Genomic DNA, 24349 nt, shown 5'->3' with positions numbered 1-24349 from the left:
GGTGTTGGAGATTTACTCTCTTTAGTACCCAGAAGTGTACAGAGTTGGAGACTATTGTCACGGGCTGAGAGTCTGGCGCAGCATACGGCGCCTGTGCGGTGTCCTGGAGGACCCCATAATCCTCAGGACAAGCCTTATTACATACGGATCACACTGGTTTCGCCCTGCCATGGGCTCATCAGGAAGGCGGCACTAGCCCCCGACCAGTTGTGCACTTAGCCCAAAGACTAAGGCAGAACGCACCCAATGCCAATGTCGCCCCTTTTACCCATATTATGCGAGGCTAACTAGCGGATCGATCATTATCTTGGTCTTTACACGGTCACGGAGATATCATCCGTGACATTCTCCCACACCCAATCTAGCACGCCCTCGTGCTAGGGGAGAAAGACTCCGCCCAAGGATCGTACGTACAGTACTGCCACAAACACATCAGCTTACTGCTGAGTGGCCACCTGAGTCCTGCACTCTTCGGACCCACTCGCACCCGCGAGCCAATAGGAGTGGAGTCGACAACGGCCAACCTTCCCGCCCGAGTCCCCACTTTTGGACCCACCTACTCGGAGGCCTTTCTGGAGCGGTGCCGAGGTCGACTAGTCCCAACGTGGGACCCCACAAGCACACAGTAGTAAAGTACGTCCTGCTCTGATACCACTCTATCACGGACTGAGAGTCTGGCGCAGCACACAGCGCCCATGCGGTGTCCTGGAGGACCCCATAATCCTCAGGACAAGCCTTACCACATACAGATCACACTGATTTCATCTTGCCATAGGCTCATCAGGGAGGCGGCACTAGCCCCAACCAGTTGTGCACTCAGCCCGAAGACTGAGGCAGAACGCACCCAATGCCAATGTTGCCCCCTTTACCCATATTGTGCGAGGCTAACTAGTGGATCGTTCATTATCTTGGTCTTTACACGGTCACGGAGATATCATCCGTGACACCATGCTCCCTAGCATTCGTAGGATGTGATATTAGAGTAATGACACCCCAATTACTTGTAATAAGGGGAACCTGTAGTTCAAAAATGGTTTAGAATGCCTTAGTCGGGTAGTCCTGCCATAGATAGTGAGCTTAAGGACTACACATGTGGTTTGGTTTTATGAAATAGTTTACCAGTTCAGTCTAGAGTATTAGAGAATTGGATGATTAGCGATCATGCATTGTAATTGTGGTAATTTGTATATGGTGTGTTCATTATGCATATTTCTAAGCTTGTGTATAACTTGACATGTTAATCAATAATGTAGATTATCTTAGTTACTGAGATTTTTATCTCATCACGTGGTTTTTATTTTTTAGGTTATACTACTGAGTCTGAGCAAGAGAAGGAGTCAGGTAAGGGCTAGCATATTTTCTACGTTGCAATTGTAATGCCCACTTTTTCTTTAGGTTGTGTGTACATAAACTTAAATCTAAGACAATATGAGTTGCCACCTAGAAATGCATAATTAGCACTTGTATTATACAATGCTATATTGTATTTTTAACCCAGTGTTTTATATAATGTGAATATATGGTGATTTTTGTGGTAAAGGGCTAAAATACTAATAAAAGTACAAGAAAAGTTATATACATGTGGTGATAATGTATATATGATGTATTATGTGGTATTAGAGGCCAAATAGTATGTGATTATGATTTTGTGCTTTTAGTCATTATTTAGGCTAAATATAAAACATCACTTGCCAAAGCATTGGGTAGGTCATAAAGCTATATGGGCTAAGTGACTGAAGAGTCAGGCCTAATTAACAATCTAAACAAAAGGGCTGGCCTCGAGCTTAATAGAAAGCTACGACAAGATGAGCATGCCAAAATCCTGCTAGTTGCAAACCCTAGATCATTGGTACATAAAGACACGATCTCAAATGATCTCGAATCTCGCGGGAGCAACATCATCGTGCCCAAGTATTTCGATGAGATGGGCTAGTTATCAAAAATGGGAGATAGTGAGTAAAGACAATGCCATGAGTCTTGCGAGATTCCTGATTCTTCGGAGGAACATTCTAGATTTTAAAAGAAAGGCTGCCATTACTCTGTCACTATAAATAGAGTACTAAAGCGTAGAAGAAGACAATAGCCAATACTTAAAAGACTCACATTCTGTACCCATATTTTTTAGGTTTATTAATTAGCTTTACCACCAATTTAGACTTGTAATCATTTTACACTTTAGTAATAATCAAAAATACTTATTTTACCAAGTCTTGCGTATCTTTTACGTTCGAGTAAATTGTGGTAAGGGAGCCCGGGACTCTTTTGTTATCAATTGAGACTCAATGTCTCTGGCAAGCTTGGTAACTTGTTATTCATAGATGAACAATTTTTGGCATACCTGATGGGACCTGTGTAATAAAGATGGCAAGGACGAGAAAGGATAAAAAGGACTAATGAAACATGTGCTGGTTCTCACAAACTGGAAGGGAACTCTGTACTAGCAGGGTTAGAACCATTGATGCCTGAAGTTGAGATGGCTGAACATCATGAGCATATAGTGCTGATATCAATAGGTAGCGATAGCATTAGCCCTGGGTCAAAGCCAGGAAGTGGACAGGCAAACCTACTGATCAAATCCAATGGTCCAGTAGTAGAAGTACTATGGGGAATTCAAGACCGAACAAATAAATAACTGGAGGAAAACTATAAATTCTTTGCTATATCCTTAGAAACGTTAGAACACAAGGAAAAGGAAAGATAGTAACTTATGATGCAGGCTTTGCATGATAGAATAAGGATCTTAGCTACATCTTTGAGAGGAACTCCTCTAGAAGCAGGCTCAAATTTGAGGCCACATAGAGGACAACAAGCAAGAGTTAATACAGGCATAGGCCCTCAGGGCGACACAGTTGTAAGGGACTATCCTAATCCTCACGTTTTTTGCTAACACTAATCCTTTAAATAATCCCTCGTATTATTTACAAGAGCCTAACACCAGCGGCCTAGGGGTATAGGAATAATCCCAAAGCGTCAAAACGAGCCCCTAAACTGGTTGATGAACATGGAGGCCCTGAAGGATGCCATTTAGGACATATAAGGACCAAGGCTAAGGTTGATTGGTCATCCCACTTTCTCAAAGCCGTACTCAGAGTACATAGACAGAGATAACCCATACCCTCAAGGTTATAGGATCCTTGACTTCACCCTATTTTCAAGAGACGGAACGCAATCCACATGGGAAGATTTATAATCTAATGTGGAGAGATTTCCAACTATAATAACTTTGCCAACTTAAAACTGAGATTGTTCCCAAAACTCTCATAGGCCCAGCATTCACATGGCATACCTCACTGACCCGCAACTCAATTCTTAACTAGATAGAGATGGAGCAAAAATTTCATGTGCAGTTCTATAAGGAAGAGCTGAAGGTCAGCATAGCAGAACTCTACAAGCTCACCCAACGGGCTGGAGAGATAGCAGACTAATATTTAGTGAGATTTAAAAGGTTGAGGAGTAGGTTCTATGTGCCGCTTCTAGAGATTAAATTTATGAAGCTAGCTTGGGCAGGCCTTGATATAAGCTTTGGAAGAAGTTCTAAGGGATGGAATTTCGGGACTTTTTAAGCCACTTATCAACGGGCTATGAATGCCATCTTTCACGATATGATATAAAAACATTTGGAGGTATACATAGATGATATAATGATTAAATCAAAAAAAGCACACAATCATATCAAGCATTTGAGGATGAGCTTCCTCCAAATGAGGGAAGTAAGCCTTAAATTAAATCTACTTAAGTGTGCATTTGGTGTAACTGCAAGTAACTTTCTTGGATTCTTGGTCTACAAAAGGGGATTGAAGTATATCAGAATAAAGCATGGGCTATTCTAGAACTAAAGGCACCAAGCAATAGGATAGAGCTCTAAAGGTTTCTAGGCCAAGTCAATTATCTCAGCATTTCATTCCGAATCTGATAGGAAAGACGAAGGAGTTTTTGAACTTCTGAAACTTAAAGACGTCAAGGAATTCACCTGGACTGAACACCATGAAGCGACCTTTGATAAAATCAAAGAACACTTGACAAGGCCCTCGATCTTAGTAGCCTCAAGGGAGAACACCCCCATTCTTATTATATTTAGCTTCCATTACTACATCTTTAGGATGTATGTTAGCCTAAAATGTTGATGGGGGACGTGAGTAGGCAGTTTATTATTTAAGTAGGTGTTTTGACTCCCACAGAGACTAAATATTCAACTGTGGAATAGCGTGTTTAGCATTATACTATGCTTGTACCAAATTAAGTCATCATATATAATAAATGCAGTTGTATATGCGGTTTTGCATTCTGATTTAATTAAGTATATGCTTAGTCGGCCAATCATGACGGGTCGTATAGGGAAGTGGAGCTTGGCCCTGGCAGAATTTTCATTAATATTCCTACCCCAAAATCAATAAAAGGCCAAGCGTATGCAGATTTCCTAGCTGATCATCCCTTAGCCGAGCTCCCCAAAGATGAAAAAGAATTACTTGTGTTCTAAGTAGATCCAAAGCCCTAGGTGCTTAAATTCGATGGATCTAGCACAAAACAAGCATCTGGAGATGAAATAGTAATAACTTTTCCTATAGGGGTAAAAACTATATTATCTCTCTAATTAGATTTTGAATATACTAACAACCAAGCTGAATACAAAGCACTACTCATAGGGCTCGAGATCCTTTAGGAAATAAAGGCCCGCGATGTAGTCATAGAAAGGGATTCTCAATTGGTCATCAAACAATTGACTGGTGAATACAAGTGTACGAGCCCGGCTCTAGTGATATATTATGCCAGAGCTTCTTAAATCTTAGAAGAGTTTAAAATGGTAACCTTGACACATGTTCCTTGAGCTCAGAACTAGGAAGCCAATGAACTAGTCCAAATTGCATTAGGGCTAAGGCTTTTGCCTAAACTCACTAGAAAGATAATTGTGGTGGAACAAAAGAAACATCCTTTGATCTCCCAGTGTGGTTTGATAGTATATTGTGGTGCAATCTCACAAGAATTAGCTCATAATTGGCGAGATGATTTGAAAAGTTATTTACAAAATCCTAGCCAACGGTATCCTTATAAAATAAGGATACGTGCCCAACACTTCATTCTAATTAGAGATGAGTTATATAGAAAGGGCCCCGATGGGTTATTACTTAAGTGTTTAGCCTTCACTAAGTACATGGAGGTTTTAAGATAGGTGCATGAAGGAGTATATGGGGCCCATCAATCAGGGCCAAAAATGCAATAGATGGTACACATACATGGATACTGTTAGCCATCATCGGTAAAAGATTGCATCAAATATGCTAAAAGATGCAGGAAATGCCAGACTCACGGGCCAGCACAATAGATACCAGTATCAAACATGCATCTTATCGTTAAGCCATGGCCCTTCTGAGGGTGGGCTATGGATGTCATAGGGAAAATTTATTCGGCTTCATCCAAGGGCCACTCATTCATCTTAGTAGCTACAAATTATTTTACAAAATTGGTAGAGGCCATCTCCATGAAGAAAGTTGAGCAGGATGAAGCAAAATAAATAGTAGTCTTAAGTTTTTTGTCCTTTTATTCACAAAAAATTATGGTATAAGGGGAAATAAATATAAAATAATGAAAGACTAAAAAATATTTATTATTATCATGTATAATAAGCCTAGAGGACATTCCACGTAGCCAAAGATGCGTCCAGCTTAGCTGATAGTGAGTGATGTCGACTAAAGGCAGTCTCTAATACTAACATTGAATGAAGCTTCTCTTCTGAGATAGCCCGTGTATCACCCAATGCTTTATTAATAACCTCCAGCTCAGACTCCACATTGCCTTCCTCAGCCCGTGCTATCTCCTCTTCGGTAGCTTCCAGTTGCCGCCTCAAGTCAGCCACCTTAGCTCGCAAGGAATTGAGATGGTCCACGTAAGGAGTGATTTCTTAGACCTGATTATTGGCAGCAGTTACTCAGGCCTTAACATCAATATACTCATCCTTAATAGACCATCTATTTGTTAGATAGCTCGAGAAGGACAAGAGCTTCGTACGGTAGTGATTAATGATGCCATAGCATTTCGGGACTAGGGTAAGGAAGAACTCCAACTCAAGCATGGGAATGGCCTTCTCCATAGCAGCTATAGCTCGAATCATTTCCTTATAATTCTACTCAAGAAGCAAAAGTAGATCCCAGCTGAGTTGAAATTGAACGACCCTCTAGGCATCCAAAACCATGTCTATCTCAAGCACATGGATGTGGACTAAAAAGGTGTTAATAGGAACCGCCTTAATTGAGGTGAGATAAAGAGAGAAAAGAGTAATTAGTAATAAAAAGAAGGAAAAAAAGATGCAACAGATTGATACCTGACTTGAGTCTACTAGTGCTTTATGACCAGGAGGTTGACCGTAAGGCTTTCTCCACTTGCCCTGTAGGTATAGTAGGCTCAGACTTGCCCCACACTGAGGCACCTTAAGCATAGGCCAAGGCAACTATCACAATCTTTGGGATTAAAGTGCTAATAGTTGTAGGACCGACGCTAGTTATTGTTAAAGGCTCCACCAAGGGTCTTTTAAAGCCCCCAATCTCGATACCTCCTATTAAGGTGATTATAGGAGCCACCATTAGGGCTATAGTAAAGGTGACCTCCTGAGCTCTATCAGTGGCCCTAGGCCCAAGTCACCAGTATCATTTGGGGTCGTGGTAGATGTGGCTTCTCAAACCTCAACGACAGCCTTAAGATCTCCTAAGCTTTCCATTACCTTTTTGGCTATATTGCATGCGATCTCTATAAGATCTTCAAGAATTGCCTCAGGAATGGTAATAGAGGCAACCCCTTGAAAATATAGAGTTGGTGTAGGAATAGCAGAAGAAGTGATCACCTGAGGATTTGGAGTTTGAGCCTCCAACCTTCCATGACAAAAGGGACTCATCCTATCATCATCGAACTCAATTGATAGGATCATGGTGCGTTGGCACTTCTGTGAGTGTTTGCCCCTTTAAGGAGTGGGTTCAACCAAAGGAGGTATGGATAAAGGTTAATCAAGAAGAAGGGGTGATGTCTTTTTCCTCTTCCTACAATCAGGTAAAGGAGACAAAGCCCGTTTTCTCTTATCAAATCCATCTCCTTTGTTTAAGCAGCATGAGGAGTGACTCTTTTTAAGTCCAGGCTTCTTCAGGATCGAGAAATGAGAGGATGCATCGTCCCTCTCAATTTCTTTGACCATAAATCACAGTGAAGGAGTCATCTAGGTCTTCAAAATAGTAGGAGCATTGATGTTCCCCTTCAAGAGATTCACTAACATATGTGATTGCATCCAATCACGGCCTACAGAGATTTGAAACAGGTCAAAATATGTAAAAAAGCAAAAGGGCAAACATAATAAACAACACTTACTGGTATGGCTCTTTATAATGCATCTAAAGTGCTTGGGCCACCATTTGTTGAAACGAAGGCAGGCATCTCTATCCACCAGTTCCACCTTGCACTATTTTTTAGTAATGTGTGGAATGGCTACTTGATCGATGGCCTCTTGATCTAACAGCTCTACATTAACTTAGGGAGACAGCTCCCGAGGGATGCACTAGCTTAACCCAAATTAGCTTGCCACCAATTGAGGGTGATATGACTCCAAATAGACCTTCAGGGATTTAGAGGAGGAGCTAGTGTATGGAAGCCAAATTTTCTTAGGAGTTGTGGCTAAGAGAAAAACCTCATCCCTTAGCAACGGGGTGGGCTTGTTCTTTCAGTCTACCAAAAATATGTACCAGGTAGGGAGGTGACGGTCTTAAACGTTAAAGGGCATTAAGATCCTTCATAAGGACTAGCTCTACTGATAAAAAAACTTAAAGAAATTCTTTGATTCATCCAAAGGATGAGCATCTAACAGGCAGGTAAAAGGGTGAGAAATGTGGGTATCCTTGAGGAAAGGTTCTCGACAGAGCTGAGGGAAGCAAGCGGTCTTCCACAGCTTTAAGAACTAGATTGGACCGTGAAAGTTACTGAAGGGCTTCTTCATCAGGGACTCCCTCATGTCATCATACAGACAGCATAATAACATGATCTCTAAGGCTAGTTGGTTGCCACAAATAAGGGACTGAGCGATCTGCAAATGCAATTGCACGGGCTTTCCTCCCTAGGGACCAAGATCCATTAGCTCAATAAGATCCAAATGAAGACTAGATGCTCTGTGGGAGTGATGGGCTCGTCAGTTGGCTTTTTAGAGAACAACTCAATGATTTTTGTATAAGAGCCAACACCTTTTAATCTTGTTCTCTAGGTCAACAGAAAGGGTGACATAAGAGTCATGCCTTTTAGGGATAGTGTAAAAATTCTCCTCCTCGATGATCAGTAGCTCCAAATACATAAACACATCCCACATCATAATCAACATAGGGCTCAACTCAAAGATGAAGGCGTTACATCCGAGTACCCAAGAACTTAGAACGGCTAGCAGGAGATTGATTGGGATGTCAACGTTAGCCAATGAAAGTTGGATTAGGTCATAAATACCTATCTCTTTTCACTGTTGGTCGTAGGTCTGTCTCAAGCGCTTCACCTAGTTGGACTAAGCGTGGGGAGCCAGGGCCAGTTTTGAAGCTACTGACAAGACAATTCAATGAAGGCTAAAGTCATTCGGGTTAAAATTAGGTTGCGGATTGAGGTTAATGGCCGTGGATTTGGCTAGGTAGGAGCGGTCACTATAGAGAGGTCAAAAGAGATGGTCAAATACTCGATGTCACTCTTGTTAGCAATTTGAAAGCTTTAGGGAGAGGTACTGGAAAGTTAGAAAATAGTTAGTATTTTTATCCTAAAAATATAAAGACCAAATAAAAAGTAAGAAGCATAATAAAAGGTAACAGAGTCATGGAAAGATGAATCCTCCTGAAACAGAAATAGAAAGGCATCAGATTAAGAGCCTAATCCAGAGAAAATATGAGTTCAACAAAATACGTATCGTCATCAATCCTCCTAGTAAAGCAATGAGATTCCAGATTGTGACTAGAGAGTTAGGTAAAATTTCAATAAAAGCATTAAAGAGAGCAGCAATAGAAGTGGTGGCAGTAGAAGAGGAAGCCATTATTAAGCAAAGGAAAGAATGAAGAGAGGAAAGCAAAACCTTAAACAACAAGAAAAGGCAAGAAGGGCAAGGGGAATGACAAAAAAAGAAGAAGAAGTAAGTTTAAATTAATAAAGGGCGCTCAGAGATGAAGCGACATTTTAGTTTTTTCAAATGTGCCACGTGGCCTACGTTATCAGCCATTAGCAAGCGGGGGGTATTATTTGGGCTAAATGTGAAACGTTGCTTACCAAAGCATTGGGTAGGTCATAAAGCCATATGGACTAAGTAATTGAGGAGTCAGGCCCAATCAAAAATCTGAATAAAGGGGCTAGCCTCGAGCTCAATGGAAAGCTACGATAGGATGAGCAAATCGAAATCCCGCTAGTTGCAAACCCTAGACCATTGGTACATAAAGACATGATCTCAAATGATCCTGTATCTCACGAGAGTAGCATCATCTTGCCTAAATATCTCGGTGAGACGGGATGGTTACAAAAAATGGGAGATAGTGAGTAAAGATTATGCTTTAAGTCTCGTGGGATTCTTGATTCTTCAAAGGAACATTTTAGGTTCTAAGGGAGAGGCTGCCATCACTCTGTCACTATAAATAGAGTACTAAAGCATAGAAGAAGATAATAGTCAACACTTAAAAGACTCATATTTTGTACCAATAATTTTTAGGTTTATCAATTAGCTTAACCACCAATTTAGACTTGTAATCATTTTACACTTCAGTAATAATCAAAAATACTTGTTCTACCAAGTCTTACGTATCTTTTACATTCGAGTAAATTATTATAAGGGAGATCGAGACCCTTTTATTATCAATTAAGACTCAGTGTCACTGACATACTTGGTAATTTGTTGTTCACAGACGAACAGTCATAATGGGTGAAACCAGCCTTAAGCAGAAAAATTTTGTGTTTAGTGTGTTATTGTGTGGTTAAATGCTCAATCAAGTGTATATTGATCCATTGGACTTGGTTCAAGCCTTAAAATGGGTTAATAGTATATGTTTTGAGTTTTAAGTACTTGGATACTTGAAAATCGTTTTAAAATCTCACTTTTGCATCCGGGTGTTTAAATTTCACATATGACATCAGATCGTAATGAAACTTGTACCATACTTAGCTTATCGAATAAGTTTCGCATGGGCACTTGAATCACTTCAATCGGATGTTAGATGCAAAAATGGCGCATATCAGAAGTTCACCCGAAAAGTTGTCATGATAACAAAACTGTTGTTTGACATGTACACTGCGGCATAAATTGTGTATACCGTAGCATATGGTATGGCAACCAAATTGAGCTTTCTATGCCTTATGCTGCAGTCATATGTCGTGGTCACATGCCGCGGCATAATTACCAGATTGCACAAAAATGACATTTTAGCTTTATTTACAAGTGTTTTGCTTCCCAAACTTTTTCATGCTTCTCATATCTTTATAAATCATTAAGTTTAAGCTCAAACTACCTATTTGGATGGTTTTCATAGGATCCCAAGTATTTCAAATTATTGTAACTATTTGCTTTAATCCTTCTGTATTTACTACGAGTTTAGGAGTAATCTATAGCTCCTAATTGTCATTATTTATTGTGATTGTGTAGTGAATATTGATAATGTCAAGAAGGACATTACACCATGTTTTATTATAAATTTTTTATAATTTTAAATTTATTTGAAATTTAATTGTTCTAACCTTCTGGTTTTTTTTTTTCACGTTCTTATATCAGTGCCTCTGTTACTCTAACATTTATCTCATTTCTCATCCTTATCTTTGACCAATTGAAAAATAGAGTTTAGTTTATCATTTTCAAAATTTTATTTCTACTCCAAATATTAGCCCATCTATTTTCTACCTTTAAAATTTTTTAATTACTTAAATAATGAATTTTAAATATAAAATTTTAAATTAAAATAAATTTAAATCTATACAAACGTTACCTAACAAAAAAATTATTGATTTATCATTTCACCTTACATTTATCCTGTTGCATACTTTTTACGTGACCACATGATTATATATAATAAAAAAGGACAAACAAAGAAAAGAAGAGAAAATAAAAGGAGCGTAAAAACAAGCGAGAATCACATTGCAGGTTGCGAAAAAAAAAAATTACACTGCAGGCTCAATATATTTTGTTATTATATTATAAGCCCAAGGGCTCTTGTTGTAATTTTTTTAAGAGTGAAAGTATAATTTTGTCCTTATGTAATTTGAAAACTCAGATCATGCATAACACAATGTCCATGAATGTACAACACAATATCCATGCATGGCTAATTGATTAGTAGGTTTAATAAAATGTACAAGTGACATACACAATATGTAACACAACGTTTATGGATACACAACACAATGTCCATGAATGCACAACACAATATTCATACATTCTCAACTAAATATCCATGCATGGACGCCCATAAACATTGTATTGATAATTCATGCACGTCATCTTGTGTATCCATGAATATTATATTGTACATGCTTTATGTGACTTTATTTTAATTAATCTATAGATCAACTGGATATACATAGACATTGTGTTGAGAATTTATAAACATCATATTGTGCTTTCAAGTACATTTTGTTGTCCATACTCTATGTGATGTATATTTTAACCAACAGATTAATTAGACATGCATAGACATCTTGTTGTGCATCTATGGATATTATGTTGTATATGTTCTGAGTTTTCAAATTATATAAGAGTACAATTGTACTTTTGCTTCCAATAAAGATTGCAATAAGGGCTTTGGATCTGCTATGCAATATCATAATGTATTAGATTCAAAGTGAAATTTTTTACTATTTTAAAGCCTACAGTCCCTGAAAATAATGTAAGTTGGTGTTGGTGGGCCATTGCTGATCAATCATCACCCCATGAACTGATAAAAGCACGTGAGTCTTTTGAAAAAAAGGTAATTTAATCTAAATTTAAATAAATTTGAAAAATTTTATAACTTAGTTTCACATTTTAAAAAGAAAAAAAATCCATTCATCAATTTTTATAAATTTGTCAGATTCTATTTTTTTAATATTTTTAATTTTTATAATTTGAAAAAAGGAAAAATGATAAAAAATTCATTTAAATTATTTAAATGACAGATTGGTCTTATAAAATGGCATAATTTTTTTGGAGTCCTAAGGAATATTTCTGTCATTAGGGAATTATAAGAAATGACATTTTTTTCCCTTTATTCATATTAAAAAAAATTTATAACTTTTCATTCACAACTTTTATTTCTAAATTTGCAACAATTTAATAGCTATTTTCAAGTCCTGACCTACAAGTCCTGATATGTATCAGGTATTGAAAATTTACAACTTTTCATTCACTACTTTTGTTTCTATATTAATAATTTTTATTTTTAAATTCACAACAATTTAATAGTCATTCGCAACTCCACATCTAAAGGTTTTGATATACATAAGATGTTGAAAATTCGTAACTTTTCATTTACAACTTTTATTTTTATACCAACAATTTTTGTTTTTAAATTTGCAATAATTCAATAGTCATTCGCAACTCCGCATATGCAAGTCCTGATATGTATCAGGTGTTGAAAATTTGTAACTTTTCATTTACAACTTTTATTCCTATATTAACAACTTTTATTTTTAAATTCACAATAATTCAATAGTTATCCGTAACTCTAGGGATTTTTATTTTATTTGAGGGCAATTTGGATTTTTTTTAATTTTCTAATGACAAAAAAAAATTCATGAGACTCTAGAGAAATTATATTATTTCTTGGATCAATTTATCATTTATATAATTTAAATAAATTTTTTTATCATTTTTTCTTTAGAAAAATTGAGTACCGTTTGTTTTTTTAAATTCTGTAATTTTAATTTTTCTTTTCATATGAAAAAATTGAATTAAGTAAATTGACTTGCTAGGTTTTGCTCTCGCGCGCGCACGGCTCCAGACCAAACGCTTCTCTCGCCTCTGCGCAACTGTGCCTTTGCTTCACGCCTTCTCGTCCGTTTTCTTCTCCTTCTTTCTTCGGCAACGGCAACGGCAATGGCGAACGTATTCTCTGCTCGGAAAACAGCGACGGTCGACGCTTACGGCCTCGCGCTCAGTAGTTAAGGCTCGCGTCGAAAACCTTTCCATTCTCTGGATCTGATCGTCCTCTTCTCGCTCGCGTCGCACGCCTCGCCGAAAGATCTTCATTCTTCCAGTCTTGTCCTTCTTCTTCTGTTCTTTCTTCGCTTGAGCTCAGGTCCAGATTCCAGACTCACCTCCTGACCTACACCATCTGTGACCCTTGCATTCCTGTAAGTTGGGTCTTCGTTATTTTATAATTTTTTCGATTTTATCTGAAGTTATAATCGATTTTATCTGCTGGGAATTTTTTGGTTCATTTGGTGCTTTTTGTTCAACTTGTCTGCTGCTGTTGATTCATTTCGTGCACCTTGTTCAACTTCAACTTGTCTAATGCTGCTGAAATTTTAATTTTTAACTCTATTGAAATCTGCTGCTGCTGAAATGTTTTCTTTTCATGCTCTTTAACTTGTCTAGTTTAGTGGCTAATCGATTTTACTTGTGTGCCCCATTGCGTGCAGTAAAAAATGTCTTCTTGTCAAAAGAAACATATTGAAATTGGGGGTTCTAGTAGTGAAAATGTGGATACTACTAGTAATTTGGTGAATGATAATTTGCATGCAAATAACGTGGGTAATGCTGTGTCTTCTGCATCTACATCTCAAAAGAATAAGGAAAAATCAGTTTGTCCTGTAAGTTCTGGTAAAAGAACAACTTCTGAACAAGAAGGGGAGCAACTTCTTTTAGCTAAAAAAGTCAAAACTTGCACGTCTGATGTTTGGAAGTCTTTTTCTAAAGTTATAGTTGATGGGAAAACAAAGACTACATATAACGGTTGCAATGAAGATTTGGCAGGATCTAGGGCTAATGGCACATATCATCTAGCACGGCATGCTAAAAATTGTCCACAACTAGCTAAGTATCATAATATTGGGTTAATGATGAAGAATAAAGAAGGAAAATTAAGGTCTGGGAAACTTGATGAAAAGGAGGTTCGAGAGTCTGTCTTTGATGATAATTTAACATGATTTACTTTATTACATTGTTGAATATAAATGGTTTAAGCACTATTCTATAGTCTTGAATCATAGTATGAAATGCATTACTTGAAAAATAGCAGTTAGTGATCATGAAAGTCTATCATGGGCACAAAGAAGCCTTGAAACAAAAGTTGTTAAATAGTATTGGAAGAATTTCTTTGACATCTGATTATTGAACTGATGTGATCTCTAAAGGTTATTCATGTTTGACTGCTCATTTTGTTGATGAATATTGAACATTAAATAGTAAAATACTTTCTTTTTGTCATATGGAACCTCCACATTTTAAGGTAGAATTGGCTAGAAAAGTGTATGATTGTTTGGTGGAATGGGGGATGAATAAAAAGTATTTTTTATCACTTTAGACAAGGTCTCTGCAAATGAGAAAATGCAGGAGAAATTGAAAGAGAGACTAGCTTTGCAAGTCAATGCAAGCTTGATTTGTAGGCTTCTTTGTAATGATGTACTATTAAACTCTCACTTCAAGTTGTTTGAACCTTTGTAGGCTTTATGAGCAGCATGACTTCATTATTAAATTAAGTAATTAACTTTCCAAATTTTGCTATTAATAGTGATGTAATTTTTATGATTTATCACATGTATTTTACTATTTTAGAGTGTGTTTATATTGTTTGAAAAAAAAACATTAAATAGTAAAATACTTTCTTTTTGTCATATGGAACCTCCACATTTTAAGGTAGAATCGGCTAGAAAAGTGTATGATTGTTTGGTGGAATGGGGGATGAATAAAAAAGTATTTTTTATCACTTTAGACAAGGTCTCTGCAAATGAGAATATGCAGGAGAAATTGAAAGAGAGACTAGCTTTGCAAGTCAATGCAAGCTTGATTTGTAGGCTTCTTTGTAATGATGTACTATTAAACTCTCACTTCAAGTTGTTTGAACCTTTGTAGGCTTTATGAGCAGCATGACTTCATTATTAAATTAAGTAATTAACTTTCCAAATTTTGCTATTAATAGTGATGTAATTTTTATGATTTATCACATGTATTTTACTATTTTAGAGTGTGTTTATATTGTTTGAAAAAAAAATTTAATTTTTAAATTAAAAATTGAAATTTGTTCAAAAAGAGATGGAAATATTTTTAAAAAGTTTCGGGTATTTGGGCTTGCCTGAATAAGCCCAAAGCGCAAAAATGTTATAGTCGGGCCTGGCTATATGAGCTTTTCTATAAGTACGGGTATTTTGAGCTCAATCCAAATAAACTCGGCTCGAATTAAGCCCACTCTACTTGAATTACTGGCTCAAATAATGTCAGCTCAATGAATAAAAACGGTTTGTGGGTTCAGCTCAATGAATAGTGATGGCTTATGTGTTGGGCTCAACGTTATTTTTTCAGATCAAGAAAAAACTCCCCCGGCATTCTTTCCAGTTTTAAATAAAAGCTGATAACAACCTCAAGCCATGTAAACGTCAATTCATACCTCAACTCTCATGCTCTATTTCCTCAAGAAGCAAAGCCAGGGGATGGAGATCTAAACCCTAGGGTTGCTCTAAGATCGTTCTTCCTTGTCAAGGTTGAAGAAGCAAATCTTTAGCCCTCTAATCTATTCTCTTTGCTGCCTCTGTCAAGCTCGCAAGGCTTGCCTCCTCCTTTGTTTTTGTTCACTACTGTTCAAATTCTGCAGCTGCTTCATTCCTTTCCTCCCCATGCCTCTGCCTCTGTGAGTGTTTCACACTAAACCTTCCTTTCTTCTCTGTGGTTGGCTGGTTGCTTCCCCCACCCCCCAAAAATCGGCGACTGACCTCTACATTGGAGGTCTGAAATTGAGTGTTTCTGAGTTTGGCTCTTCTTCATCAACACACGGTCTCTAGCGGCTGTGATTATTCTGCTCTACTTATTTTATTTTTCTGTTTGGTTTGCACTGATATTGGGTTTTTTCTTTTTCCAGATTTACAAGCGCAGTCTTATATGGGAATAATTGAGAAATTCCATTGCCACCATTTGGTGAGTACTTCAACTTTGTATGATAGTTGAAGTGAATTTTGATTCATATTTTAACATTACAAGCAAACTGAATGAACTCGTTTATTTTCTTTTTCTTTTTTCTTCCAAGAAAACATCCACTATGGAATTGTCACTTTTTCACAGATCATTTGCTAGCTTTTTTAATGACAAAATTATGAAAGACTCTGATTTTGGATCACTAGAAATGCAGGTTGCATCATGAACATAATGCTTTCTACTATAACTTGAGTTTTGATTTATAATATATTCTTACCGAGCATTAAGATATATGCACTTGTAACCTTTACACTGTGATGTTTAACAGGCTTTGATGGATGGAGAACCACACCAAAGAAAAAAACTGCATGAGGGTTTGAATGATATGCTTGCTCTTTAGGATTTAGGTTCAGTTCAATTCTTTTATTTTACAACAACAGAATGGCGAAGGATTTCCATTTAATGATATATCAAGAAGAAAACGCCCTTGATTGAATGTAGGAGTGCTATGTTTTGCTTGTGCTTATCTGAATTCTTTCTGCTTGTTCCTTTTTAATGATTTATAAAGAATGCTCATATAAGTTGAAAATTATGAATAACTGTAAGGAGATTCAGGATATTTTAGGAAGGCAAAATGGAAAGAAGTATTGAATGTCTAGAGAGGGAAAATAAGTGAAAAAGAAACGTAAGTTTGAATTGTTAATACCACAAATAATTGCTGAAATATAGCGGTGAATGTTTTCCATGCACATTTGTGGAGGATGAATTGAAAACGCACCTATCTGCAGTGAAAATAGGCTTTTCATTTTCTAAACAATCTTAATTGGGGAATAAATTCAAATACAATTTCTGAAATACAAGTTTGTAATGGTTTGTGCATCTGTATATGTCACCTTTTGCTTTTTCTTGAATGTCTCCCTTGTGAAAGAGAATCTGAGTTTTCAATATTAATGAATGTTCTCGTGGTTGCAGGTTTTTGAATTATTGCGTGAACAGCTCTGGTACAGACCTAACCTGAAAAAGTGCATGAGCTCTTTCAAGCTATTGTTGATGAGGGTTTTGTGAAATCTAAAGGTCTTTTTGCTTGGAAGAAATTTGAAGGGGAAGCTTTCTCGGTCTCGGTCTTGGTCTTGTGCTTGGCTCACTCAAAATTGATTTGTTTTTAGTTATAAAAAAAAAAATTATAAACCTCCAAAATATAGGCTCTGTGTCCAGGCTGAATAAACTGGTTTGAATTGAGTTGGGCTTGAATACTGCCGGCTGAATTACCAGCTGTAATGTAAATGCTCTTTGTCATCAGAGTCGCAGCATGCTTGGCTGCCCTGTTTTACGGGTTGGGTTAAGTTGTGTTGGTTCTACCCATAGCCTGGATTTGCTGGCGTCCCTTCTCTTCCTGACCAAAACTAGGCAAAGCTAGGTAGATTGGGTTCTGAATCTGATTGTTTGAAGCTGCAGCGTCCATGGCAGTGTATTACTACCTCTACTTTTCTTTCTGAGCAGTTGACCACCTTCCTTTGCTACCAAAAATTGTTCATTTTTTCTGATTCTTGAATTGCCTTAGTTTATATTCTTCGTCCAAGAGTTCGGTGCCTTCAATTTCATCTTGGAAGAAGATGGGGAGATTTGATAGGTACATATATTCCTTAAAATTTCGTTTTTCCTCATTGTGTGCTTTTGATTATATCTTCAGAAGTCAAGGTCCATCCCACAATGTAACTTTGCTTCAATCACCAACCATGTACTTCTCTAGATACTCTACTTATCACCATATGTTAATACAAGTGGCTTCTTGTTCCTGTATGCGCTTCATTAAATCTTCATTGCCCATGAATTTGTTTGTTACACATGGTATTTCTATGCGATTGTATTGTTCAGAAGCTATTCCTACGGGTCGGAGTCTTGATTCTAGTAATGTTGAGGACCACCGCTTAGAAAGTGATATAGAAAAGATATACAGCACAATAATGGATAAATCCATTGGACATAACAACACGGAGAAAGCTCTTGACCAACTTGGAATACCATTGTCAACTCCTTTGGTTACTGGGATCTTGAAGAGGCTTCATTTTGAAGAAAAGATGGCATTTAGATTTTTCACATGGGCTGGCCATCAAGAGAATTATTCCCATGAGTTTTGTGCTTATAATGATATGATAGATATCCTATCTAGTACAAGATACAAAGTAAGACAGTTTCGAATAGTTTGTGACATGTTGGACTATATGAAGAGGCATAACAAGAACGTGGTCCCGGTTGAAGTTCTTTTGACTATTTTGAGAAAATACACTGAAAAATATTTAACTCATGTGCAGAAGTTTGCGAAGAAGAAGAGGATAAGAGTAAAAACTCAGCCAGAAATAAATGCATTTAACCTGCTATTGGATGCTCTTTGTAAGTGTAGCCTGGCTGAGGAAGCTGAAGGTCTCTTTAAGAAAGTGCAAAGCAAAATTAAGCCCAATGCAGATACATATAACATATTGTTTTTTGGGTGGTGCAGAGTTAGAAACCCAACGAGAGGAATGAAAGTGCTGGAAGACATGATCCAATGCGGTCATATACCTGACAATTTTACATACAATACTGCCATTGATACCTTCTGCAAAGAAGGCATGCTAAATGAGGCTTTAGAACTTTTTGAGTTCATGAGAACAAAAGGTTCTACCATATCTTCTCCCACTGCCAAGACATATGCAATCATTATTGTTGCTCTTGTTCAAAATGATAGAATGGAGGATTGCTTTAAACTTCTGGAGTGTATGATTGGTAGTGGTTGCCTCCCTGATGTCTCAACATACAAGGATATAATTCAAGGAATGAGTTTGTTTGGAAAGATAGAATTAGCTTACAAATTTTTGGAGGAGATGGGAAACAAAGGTTATCCACCTGATATAGTAACTTACAATTGTTTTCTCAAGGTCCTTTGTGACAATAAGAAGTCTGATGAAGCACTTAGACTTTATGGAAACATGATTGATTTAGGCTGTCTTCCCAGTGTCCAGACTTATAATATGCTGACTTCAATGTTTTTTAAGATGGGTGATCCCGATGCGGCATTTGAGACTTGGCATGAAATGACCAAGAGGGGTTGTGCACCAGATAGAGATTCATACTGTGTGATGATTGATGGGTTGTTTAGGTACGATAAGGTGGAAGATGCTTGTTTTCTCTTGGAAGAAGTTATAAACAAGGGAATAAAATTGCCATTTAGGAAGTTTGATAGTATTTTGATGCATCTTTCTGTAATTGGTAATCTCCAATTCATTCATAGGCTCTCAGATCATATGAGAAAATTCTACAATCCTGCTTTGGCGAGACGATATGCGCTTGGTGAGAAACGCAAGAGTGCAAGTTTGCGAGGGAAATAATAACATGAAATTCCTTGTCTAGCTTGTGCCACCTGTTAGGGTAACTTGAATGGAAAGGAGTAAGGAGGTTTCTCCTTGTGATAGGTTAAAAAAAAAATTTGCTGGAAGCATAATTCCAGGCCTCAGAGTATGTCCTTGTACTAGTATCTTGACATAATGCCAATCAGTTGCTTCTTTGGAAGTTCTCTATTGGCCACCTTATTGCGGCAAATCATTTTATTCTTGGATGTATTTATTCTCATATATAGTGTGCCCTGAAAATTTTTTGGAATTGTTTTGGCATACTGTCACTGTGCAATCCTCATTTAGAAGGTCATGCGACCAAGAGGTGGAAGGAGTCATGCTAGTACTTTGTGGCCTCATGTTAGCAGAGCAAAGGTTGGACAGCTCTCATGTGCTGATCAGAAGGCAAAAAATAAAACTGTCTGCCTGTGTCTCCCTCGTCCCAAAAAAGAAAAAAAAAAAGATTGTATGCTTAGTCTGGTTGCTGAAAAATTTTGAAAAGTGAGTTTATTGACTGCTACTTTTCCTTCACAAAAATGTGCATGAGTTTCAGTTGTGTAATATTCTTTCATATTTTGATACTTTTTCCATTTTAAAATAATCATTATTAATTAATACAAGTTAGGAAGCAACGTGATATCCAGATTGCTTGTGGGCTGTCAAAGATTTTCATATTCTTTTTGGGTTGATGCCTATAAATCTACCCTCTAAATAACAATCAATTTTTTTACAGATAGAAGTTCTTCTGGAGCAGTGTTGCAGTGTTTTCATACTCCAGAAGCAACCAAAGTGTCTCAACTCTACCTTATGTTTACAAAGGTAATTGGTCAACATTGCATTTGTGCCTTTTTCTAAAGCGTTTTTTATTTAACAAAAATATGAGTTAAGAACTTGCTGTACATCATCAGTACTTCTTTAATGGTTTAATCTCCAAATTGTTAGTTTTGAATTTGTGTTGGTTTAATCTCCAAATTGTTAGTTTTGAATTTGTGTTCTTGGCATGATGATGCTTTAGAATGAAGGAGATCGAGGATGTTTATGCATTGGTAATCAATTGGAGGAGTTCAATATTGCTGAATTTAACTCATGCATGGAAAGTACTACGTGTTGAACATTAATAATTGGATTTAAATTTCAATTGAACCCCTATAAATAATCATTAGAAATTGTACTCAGTGGTTGATATTATAAGCCAATATGTGTTGATGTTCCTTTCATACACTTGAGAAAAGAGAAGAATGAGGTGTGTCAATATTCAATATTACCATCAAATTGATTTTATACTGTTCAGCACGTAAGATTTTGCTTCTCGTTTCAACTGATATCTTCTTATCCCTTGAAATCCGTTGCCATCAAATTGTCTTCTTCTTGGCCAATTTGTAGGGTGCATAACAACTTGTATAGGGTCTGAAGATTAGGCGCCACCCCATCTTTTCAAGTTCTATATGGTTTATTACCCTGCACAATAACTTTATTATGTATGGTTTTTGCTTTTGTTTCCGCCTTTCGTTGGCACTGATTCATGTTTTACAATTGGGTGCCGCTCTTTTTATGGAGTAAAGCGAGGAGCTTATGGTGGAACTGAGTAATTGTCTCTTCTTTTTCAAGAAAATAATATTAACTCAAAGTTCCCTGTCCATCCCAAAGAAACCAAAGTGTTGTTTTTATTTTCTTGTTTTTGTTGGGGGTATATTCGCAAAAAACTTATATATTTACTCTTATATATTTAATGTGCTTGTATTTGATTTGTGGATCTTTTATAGATTATTCATTTTATAATATACTCGTGTTATTAATTTTATTAACATATTAAGATTTACTTGTCATGATTTAGGTGGATATAAGTATATTAAATATATAACTTTAAGTACATAAGTTATACCTTATCTGCAAAAGCGATGTATTTTAAGGCATGCATTACATTTCTTTAGACCCTTTTGTGGTCTCAAAGGGGCCAACGCGCATGTAATCAAGATCCTTTCATTGACATCATAGAGGAAGCTAGATACTTGTATCATCAAGATTGGCATGTGCTGTTAAAACACACACAGGGAGGAGAGTAACCATGCTCGCCTCCTTGCAAATTACTCATGGCTTAGATACTAATTTTGAAATCCTAGATCAACCACCATCTCTTTTGACAGGAGATGGAGGCTGATAAAGGGTTTTTGTTTTCTTTTTTTCAGACCTAAAGTAAGCTCCATTCTCGATCTTTTTAGGCTTGAAGGAAATGATATATGTCTTAAGAACTTTTTTGTAATTTCTCCCTTTTTGTTTTTTGGTTAATCTAAAGAAGCTCTTTTTAAAATTTAGTTCCTTGACTTTCTTCAGGGGCATTGTAAGTATAATAATATGATTTAGATACCTGTTTATGTCCTAGTGCATCGCATTGGGAGTGAATGTTAAATCAGGTTTAAGACGAGTATGGTTGTAGAGTTATTCAGATCCTCCTAGAGGTCTCATTGAGCGGATTTATTGAGATGTAAGGGGCACTTTGACCCTAGTATTACTACTAGTGAAATAAAGTTTGGGCACTTTGGCCCCGTTGCTTACCACAAAAAAATGAAAAATGAAAAACATATTAAACAGACATTATTTTCTCTAAAAGAAAGGATTTATTGTTACATTCATTTGTAAAATAAAGATCGGCATTTCTAAACGAAAAGCCAACTAATGGTGCATGAGGCGCATTATTTTAGGAATAATTCTACTAACTGTAATAATTTTTTAATTTTTTATATTTTAATATTATCAATGGATAAAATTTTGAATCACTAATGAGAAAGAACTTATTCATAGATTTTGTTGTTTGATCTTTTTATTATTTTATCTATTATTTAAAATGGACATGTCCTTTATTTGTTTTTTTTTTTTTTCGGGAGATGAGTGGGATTCAAAATTTACTTTGTTAAAAGACTCAGTTAAGAACGTGATTTGAAAATTTGATTAAATCTTTGAGCATTGGGATGAGCAAATATTGTTAATTGTTTTTTTATTTTCATGTTTACAAGCATTTTGAGTTACATTTGCATCATCATAATAAAAAAACTGTTCTTGCACATTTCAATTTTTCATCTAATTTATAATAATGTTATTATTTTCCCATATAATTCGTACAAGCACAGATGTAAATCTAATGTAATAATTTAATATTTTAATTAATCCAAGTAACTGTAAATCTAATGTAATTATTGCTCCATTGTTAATAACCGTAAAGCATGGATTTCCTATGTAATGCATGGGGGGTGTAAACTAATTGTAATTAGCAAGTAAAAGAAGTTCAAAACAAAGCAAAGGATAGATATAGACAAGCTCAATGTTAGGAGCTACAACCAATCCATTTCAATTAATGGATTTAGCTAGCGCCTCATAATATGACAAACCAAACTTCAAATGCCTGATGGGAGAAATATTTATATTTAATATTTAATTGTGTTTCAAGCAGTGTTGCTTCTAATAGAAGTACACTTGTGAGAGTAATAAAAAATAAACAATTTATTTTATTCTATAAACAACAAATTATTCTATTCCCACATTAATTATTTTAAAATTTGTTGCCCACGTACGTTAAAAATATAAAAAACAGTTTGTCATGTCAAGATGTGTTATTGTCGCATAAATTAAACTTTACAATACTATCGTTGTTTAAAATTTATTATCCAGTGCATATAAAAAATATAAACAATAACTTGTTTAATTTTAGAATTTTTTACCATATACATATTAAAAATATAAATAAAAAATTATTTTATTTTTTTATACTCACAAGTGTTTTATTGAAGACAATTTTCTTTAACCAACTAAAGTTAATGTGAATGATAAAGCCTCTCGTCACTTAAGCAAGTGGTTGGAGGTTTAATTTCTAACTTTTACATGTATAGTAATTTAGTTGTGAGAGGTAAAACAATCTGTTCAAAGCATGATCGAGTACTAAATGTAAATACCACAGTGGGGATCTAAATATTAGTTTATCATATTGTGAGAGATCAGCTACTTTTACTAGAACTATCTACGGTTGGTTAAAAAATTATTTTATTGAAAAAATCATTCACTATATGCACATTAACATTTATATAATAATTGTTATATTCTATCATATTTTTTAGTCTTAGAATGTGTGTATTGAAAAGTTAAAGTAAGTGAATTCTCAAAATGTTTCTTCTTGAAGAAGCTTTACATTACTTCATGATTTTAGAAGGGTATCTTTGTTTCGCTTGATCTTGTCATTGATAAACTCAAACGGCAAGTTGGAAATGGAGCCTCTATTCTAATCACTCATAAACTTTGGTAGTCTTCTTTTAACCCTTCTACTACCAAAACCCTTTATTTCTCCACAATAGCTAATTTGGTAGGTTAGATTTGTGGGTCTCAACTCAGTTGGAATATTCCTTTATTAAGGAATTTGTATGACCTGAATTTAGTTCAACAAATCATTAAAACTCCAATATGTTTCTATAACTCATCAGTTAAAATTTGGAATTCTGGCACTCAACAATTCAGCAACGGATTAGCTTTCTTAATAGGCATGCAAGGGATTCACATCTTGCAAGGGAAAGTATTGGGAGTTTGTTTATAAAACTCTACTTTTCATCTAGAAATTAGTATACAAGACAATCCCTGCAAGTGATATTCTTTTAGCCCATTATTCCTGCCTCAATTATGTGTCCTTTTGGATGTGACTTACAAGACTCCTTGCTTCATACATTTTGTGAATGTCTTTTTGTTATAGTTGTTTGGTTTGGCTTTCTGAGAATTTGTTTAGAAGAAATTTATTATCAATGTTTGATTCACCAGTTTCTAAGAGTTTTGGATAAATTATAGAGAGGCAATGATCTTTTCATGATTGAGGAAATTTTCTCCTTTCTACACTTCATATGGATGAGAAGGAATCAAGCCTTACACAAGGGGA

The 24349-nt window shown here is 36.1% G+C and overlaps 1 protein-coding gene across 8 annotated transcripts; it reads left to right on the top strand.

Annotated features, from left to right (window-relative positions):
- Positions 1 to 12927: 12927 nt before the first annotated feature.
- Positions 12928 to 21185, top strand: LOC129320270 (pentatricopeptide repeat-containing protein At1g73400, mitochondrial-like). 8 transcript variants are annotated; one of them, XM_054965634.1, is made up of 6 exons: positions 12928 to 13299; positions 16020 to 16075; positions 16401 to 16446; positions 17045 to 19941; positions 20174 to 20259; positions 20824 to 21185. In XM_054965634.1, exon 4 carries the CDS (start codon positions 17686 to 17688, stop codon positions 19435 to 19437), a length of 1752 nt encoding a protein of 583 aa, XP_054821609.1. In that variant the 5' UTR covers positions 12928 to 13299; positions 16020 to 16075; positions 16401 to 16446; positions 17045 to 17685; the 3' UTR covers positions 19438 to 19941; positions 20174 to 20259; positions 20824 to 21185. The 8 variants fall into 8 exon arrangements, 7 of the variants coding, with proteins under 7 accessions (XP_054821609.1, XP_054821607.1, XP_054821606.1 ...); XM_054965632.1 differs by having other exon boundaries at positions 16401 to 16479; XM_054965631.1 differs by having other exon boundaries at positions 16401 to 16569.
- The last annotated feature ends 3164 nt before the right edge of the window (positions 21186 to 24349 follow it).

The sequence above is a fragment of the Prosopis cineraria genome, unplaced genomic scaffold, assembly GCF_029017545.1.
Source record: "Prosopis cineraria cultivar Desert tree isolate PC_DT_omini unplaced genomic scaffold, ASM2901754v1 PC9, whole genome shotgun sequence".
NCBI classification, from domain to species: domain Eukaryota; kingdom Viridiplantae; phylum Streptophyta; class Magnoliopsida; order Fabales; family Fabaceae; genus Prosopis; species Prosopis cineraria.
Note: the sequence above shows the minus strand (reverse complement) of the source record. Positions and strands in the feature narration are given on the sequence as shown.

Coding starts and splice junctions, on each gene's coding strand:
- LOC129320270 (XM_054965633.1), top strand. CDS start 17,686: ATGGGGAGATTTGATAGGTACATATATTCCTTAAAATTTCGTTTTTCC.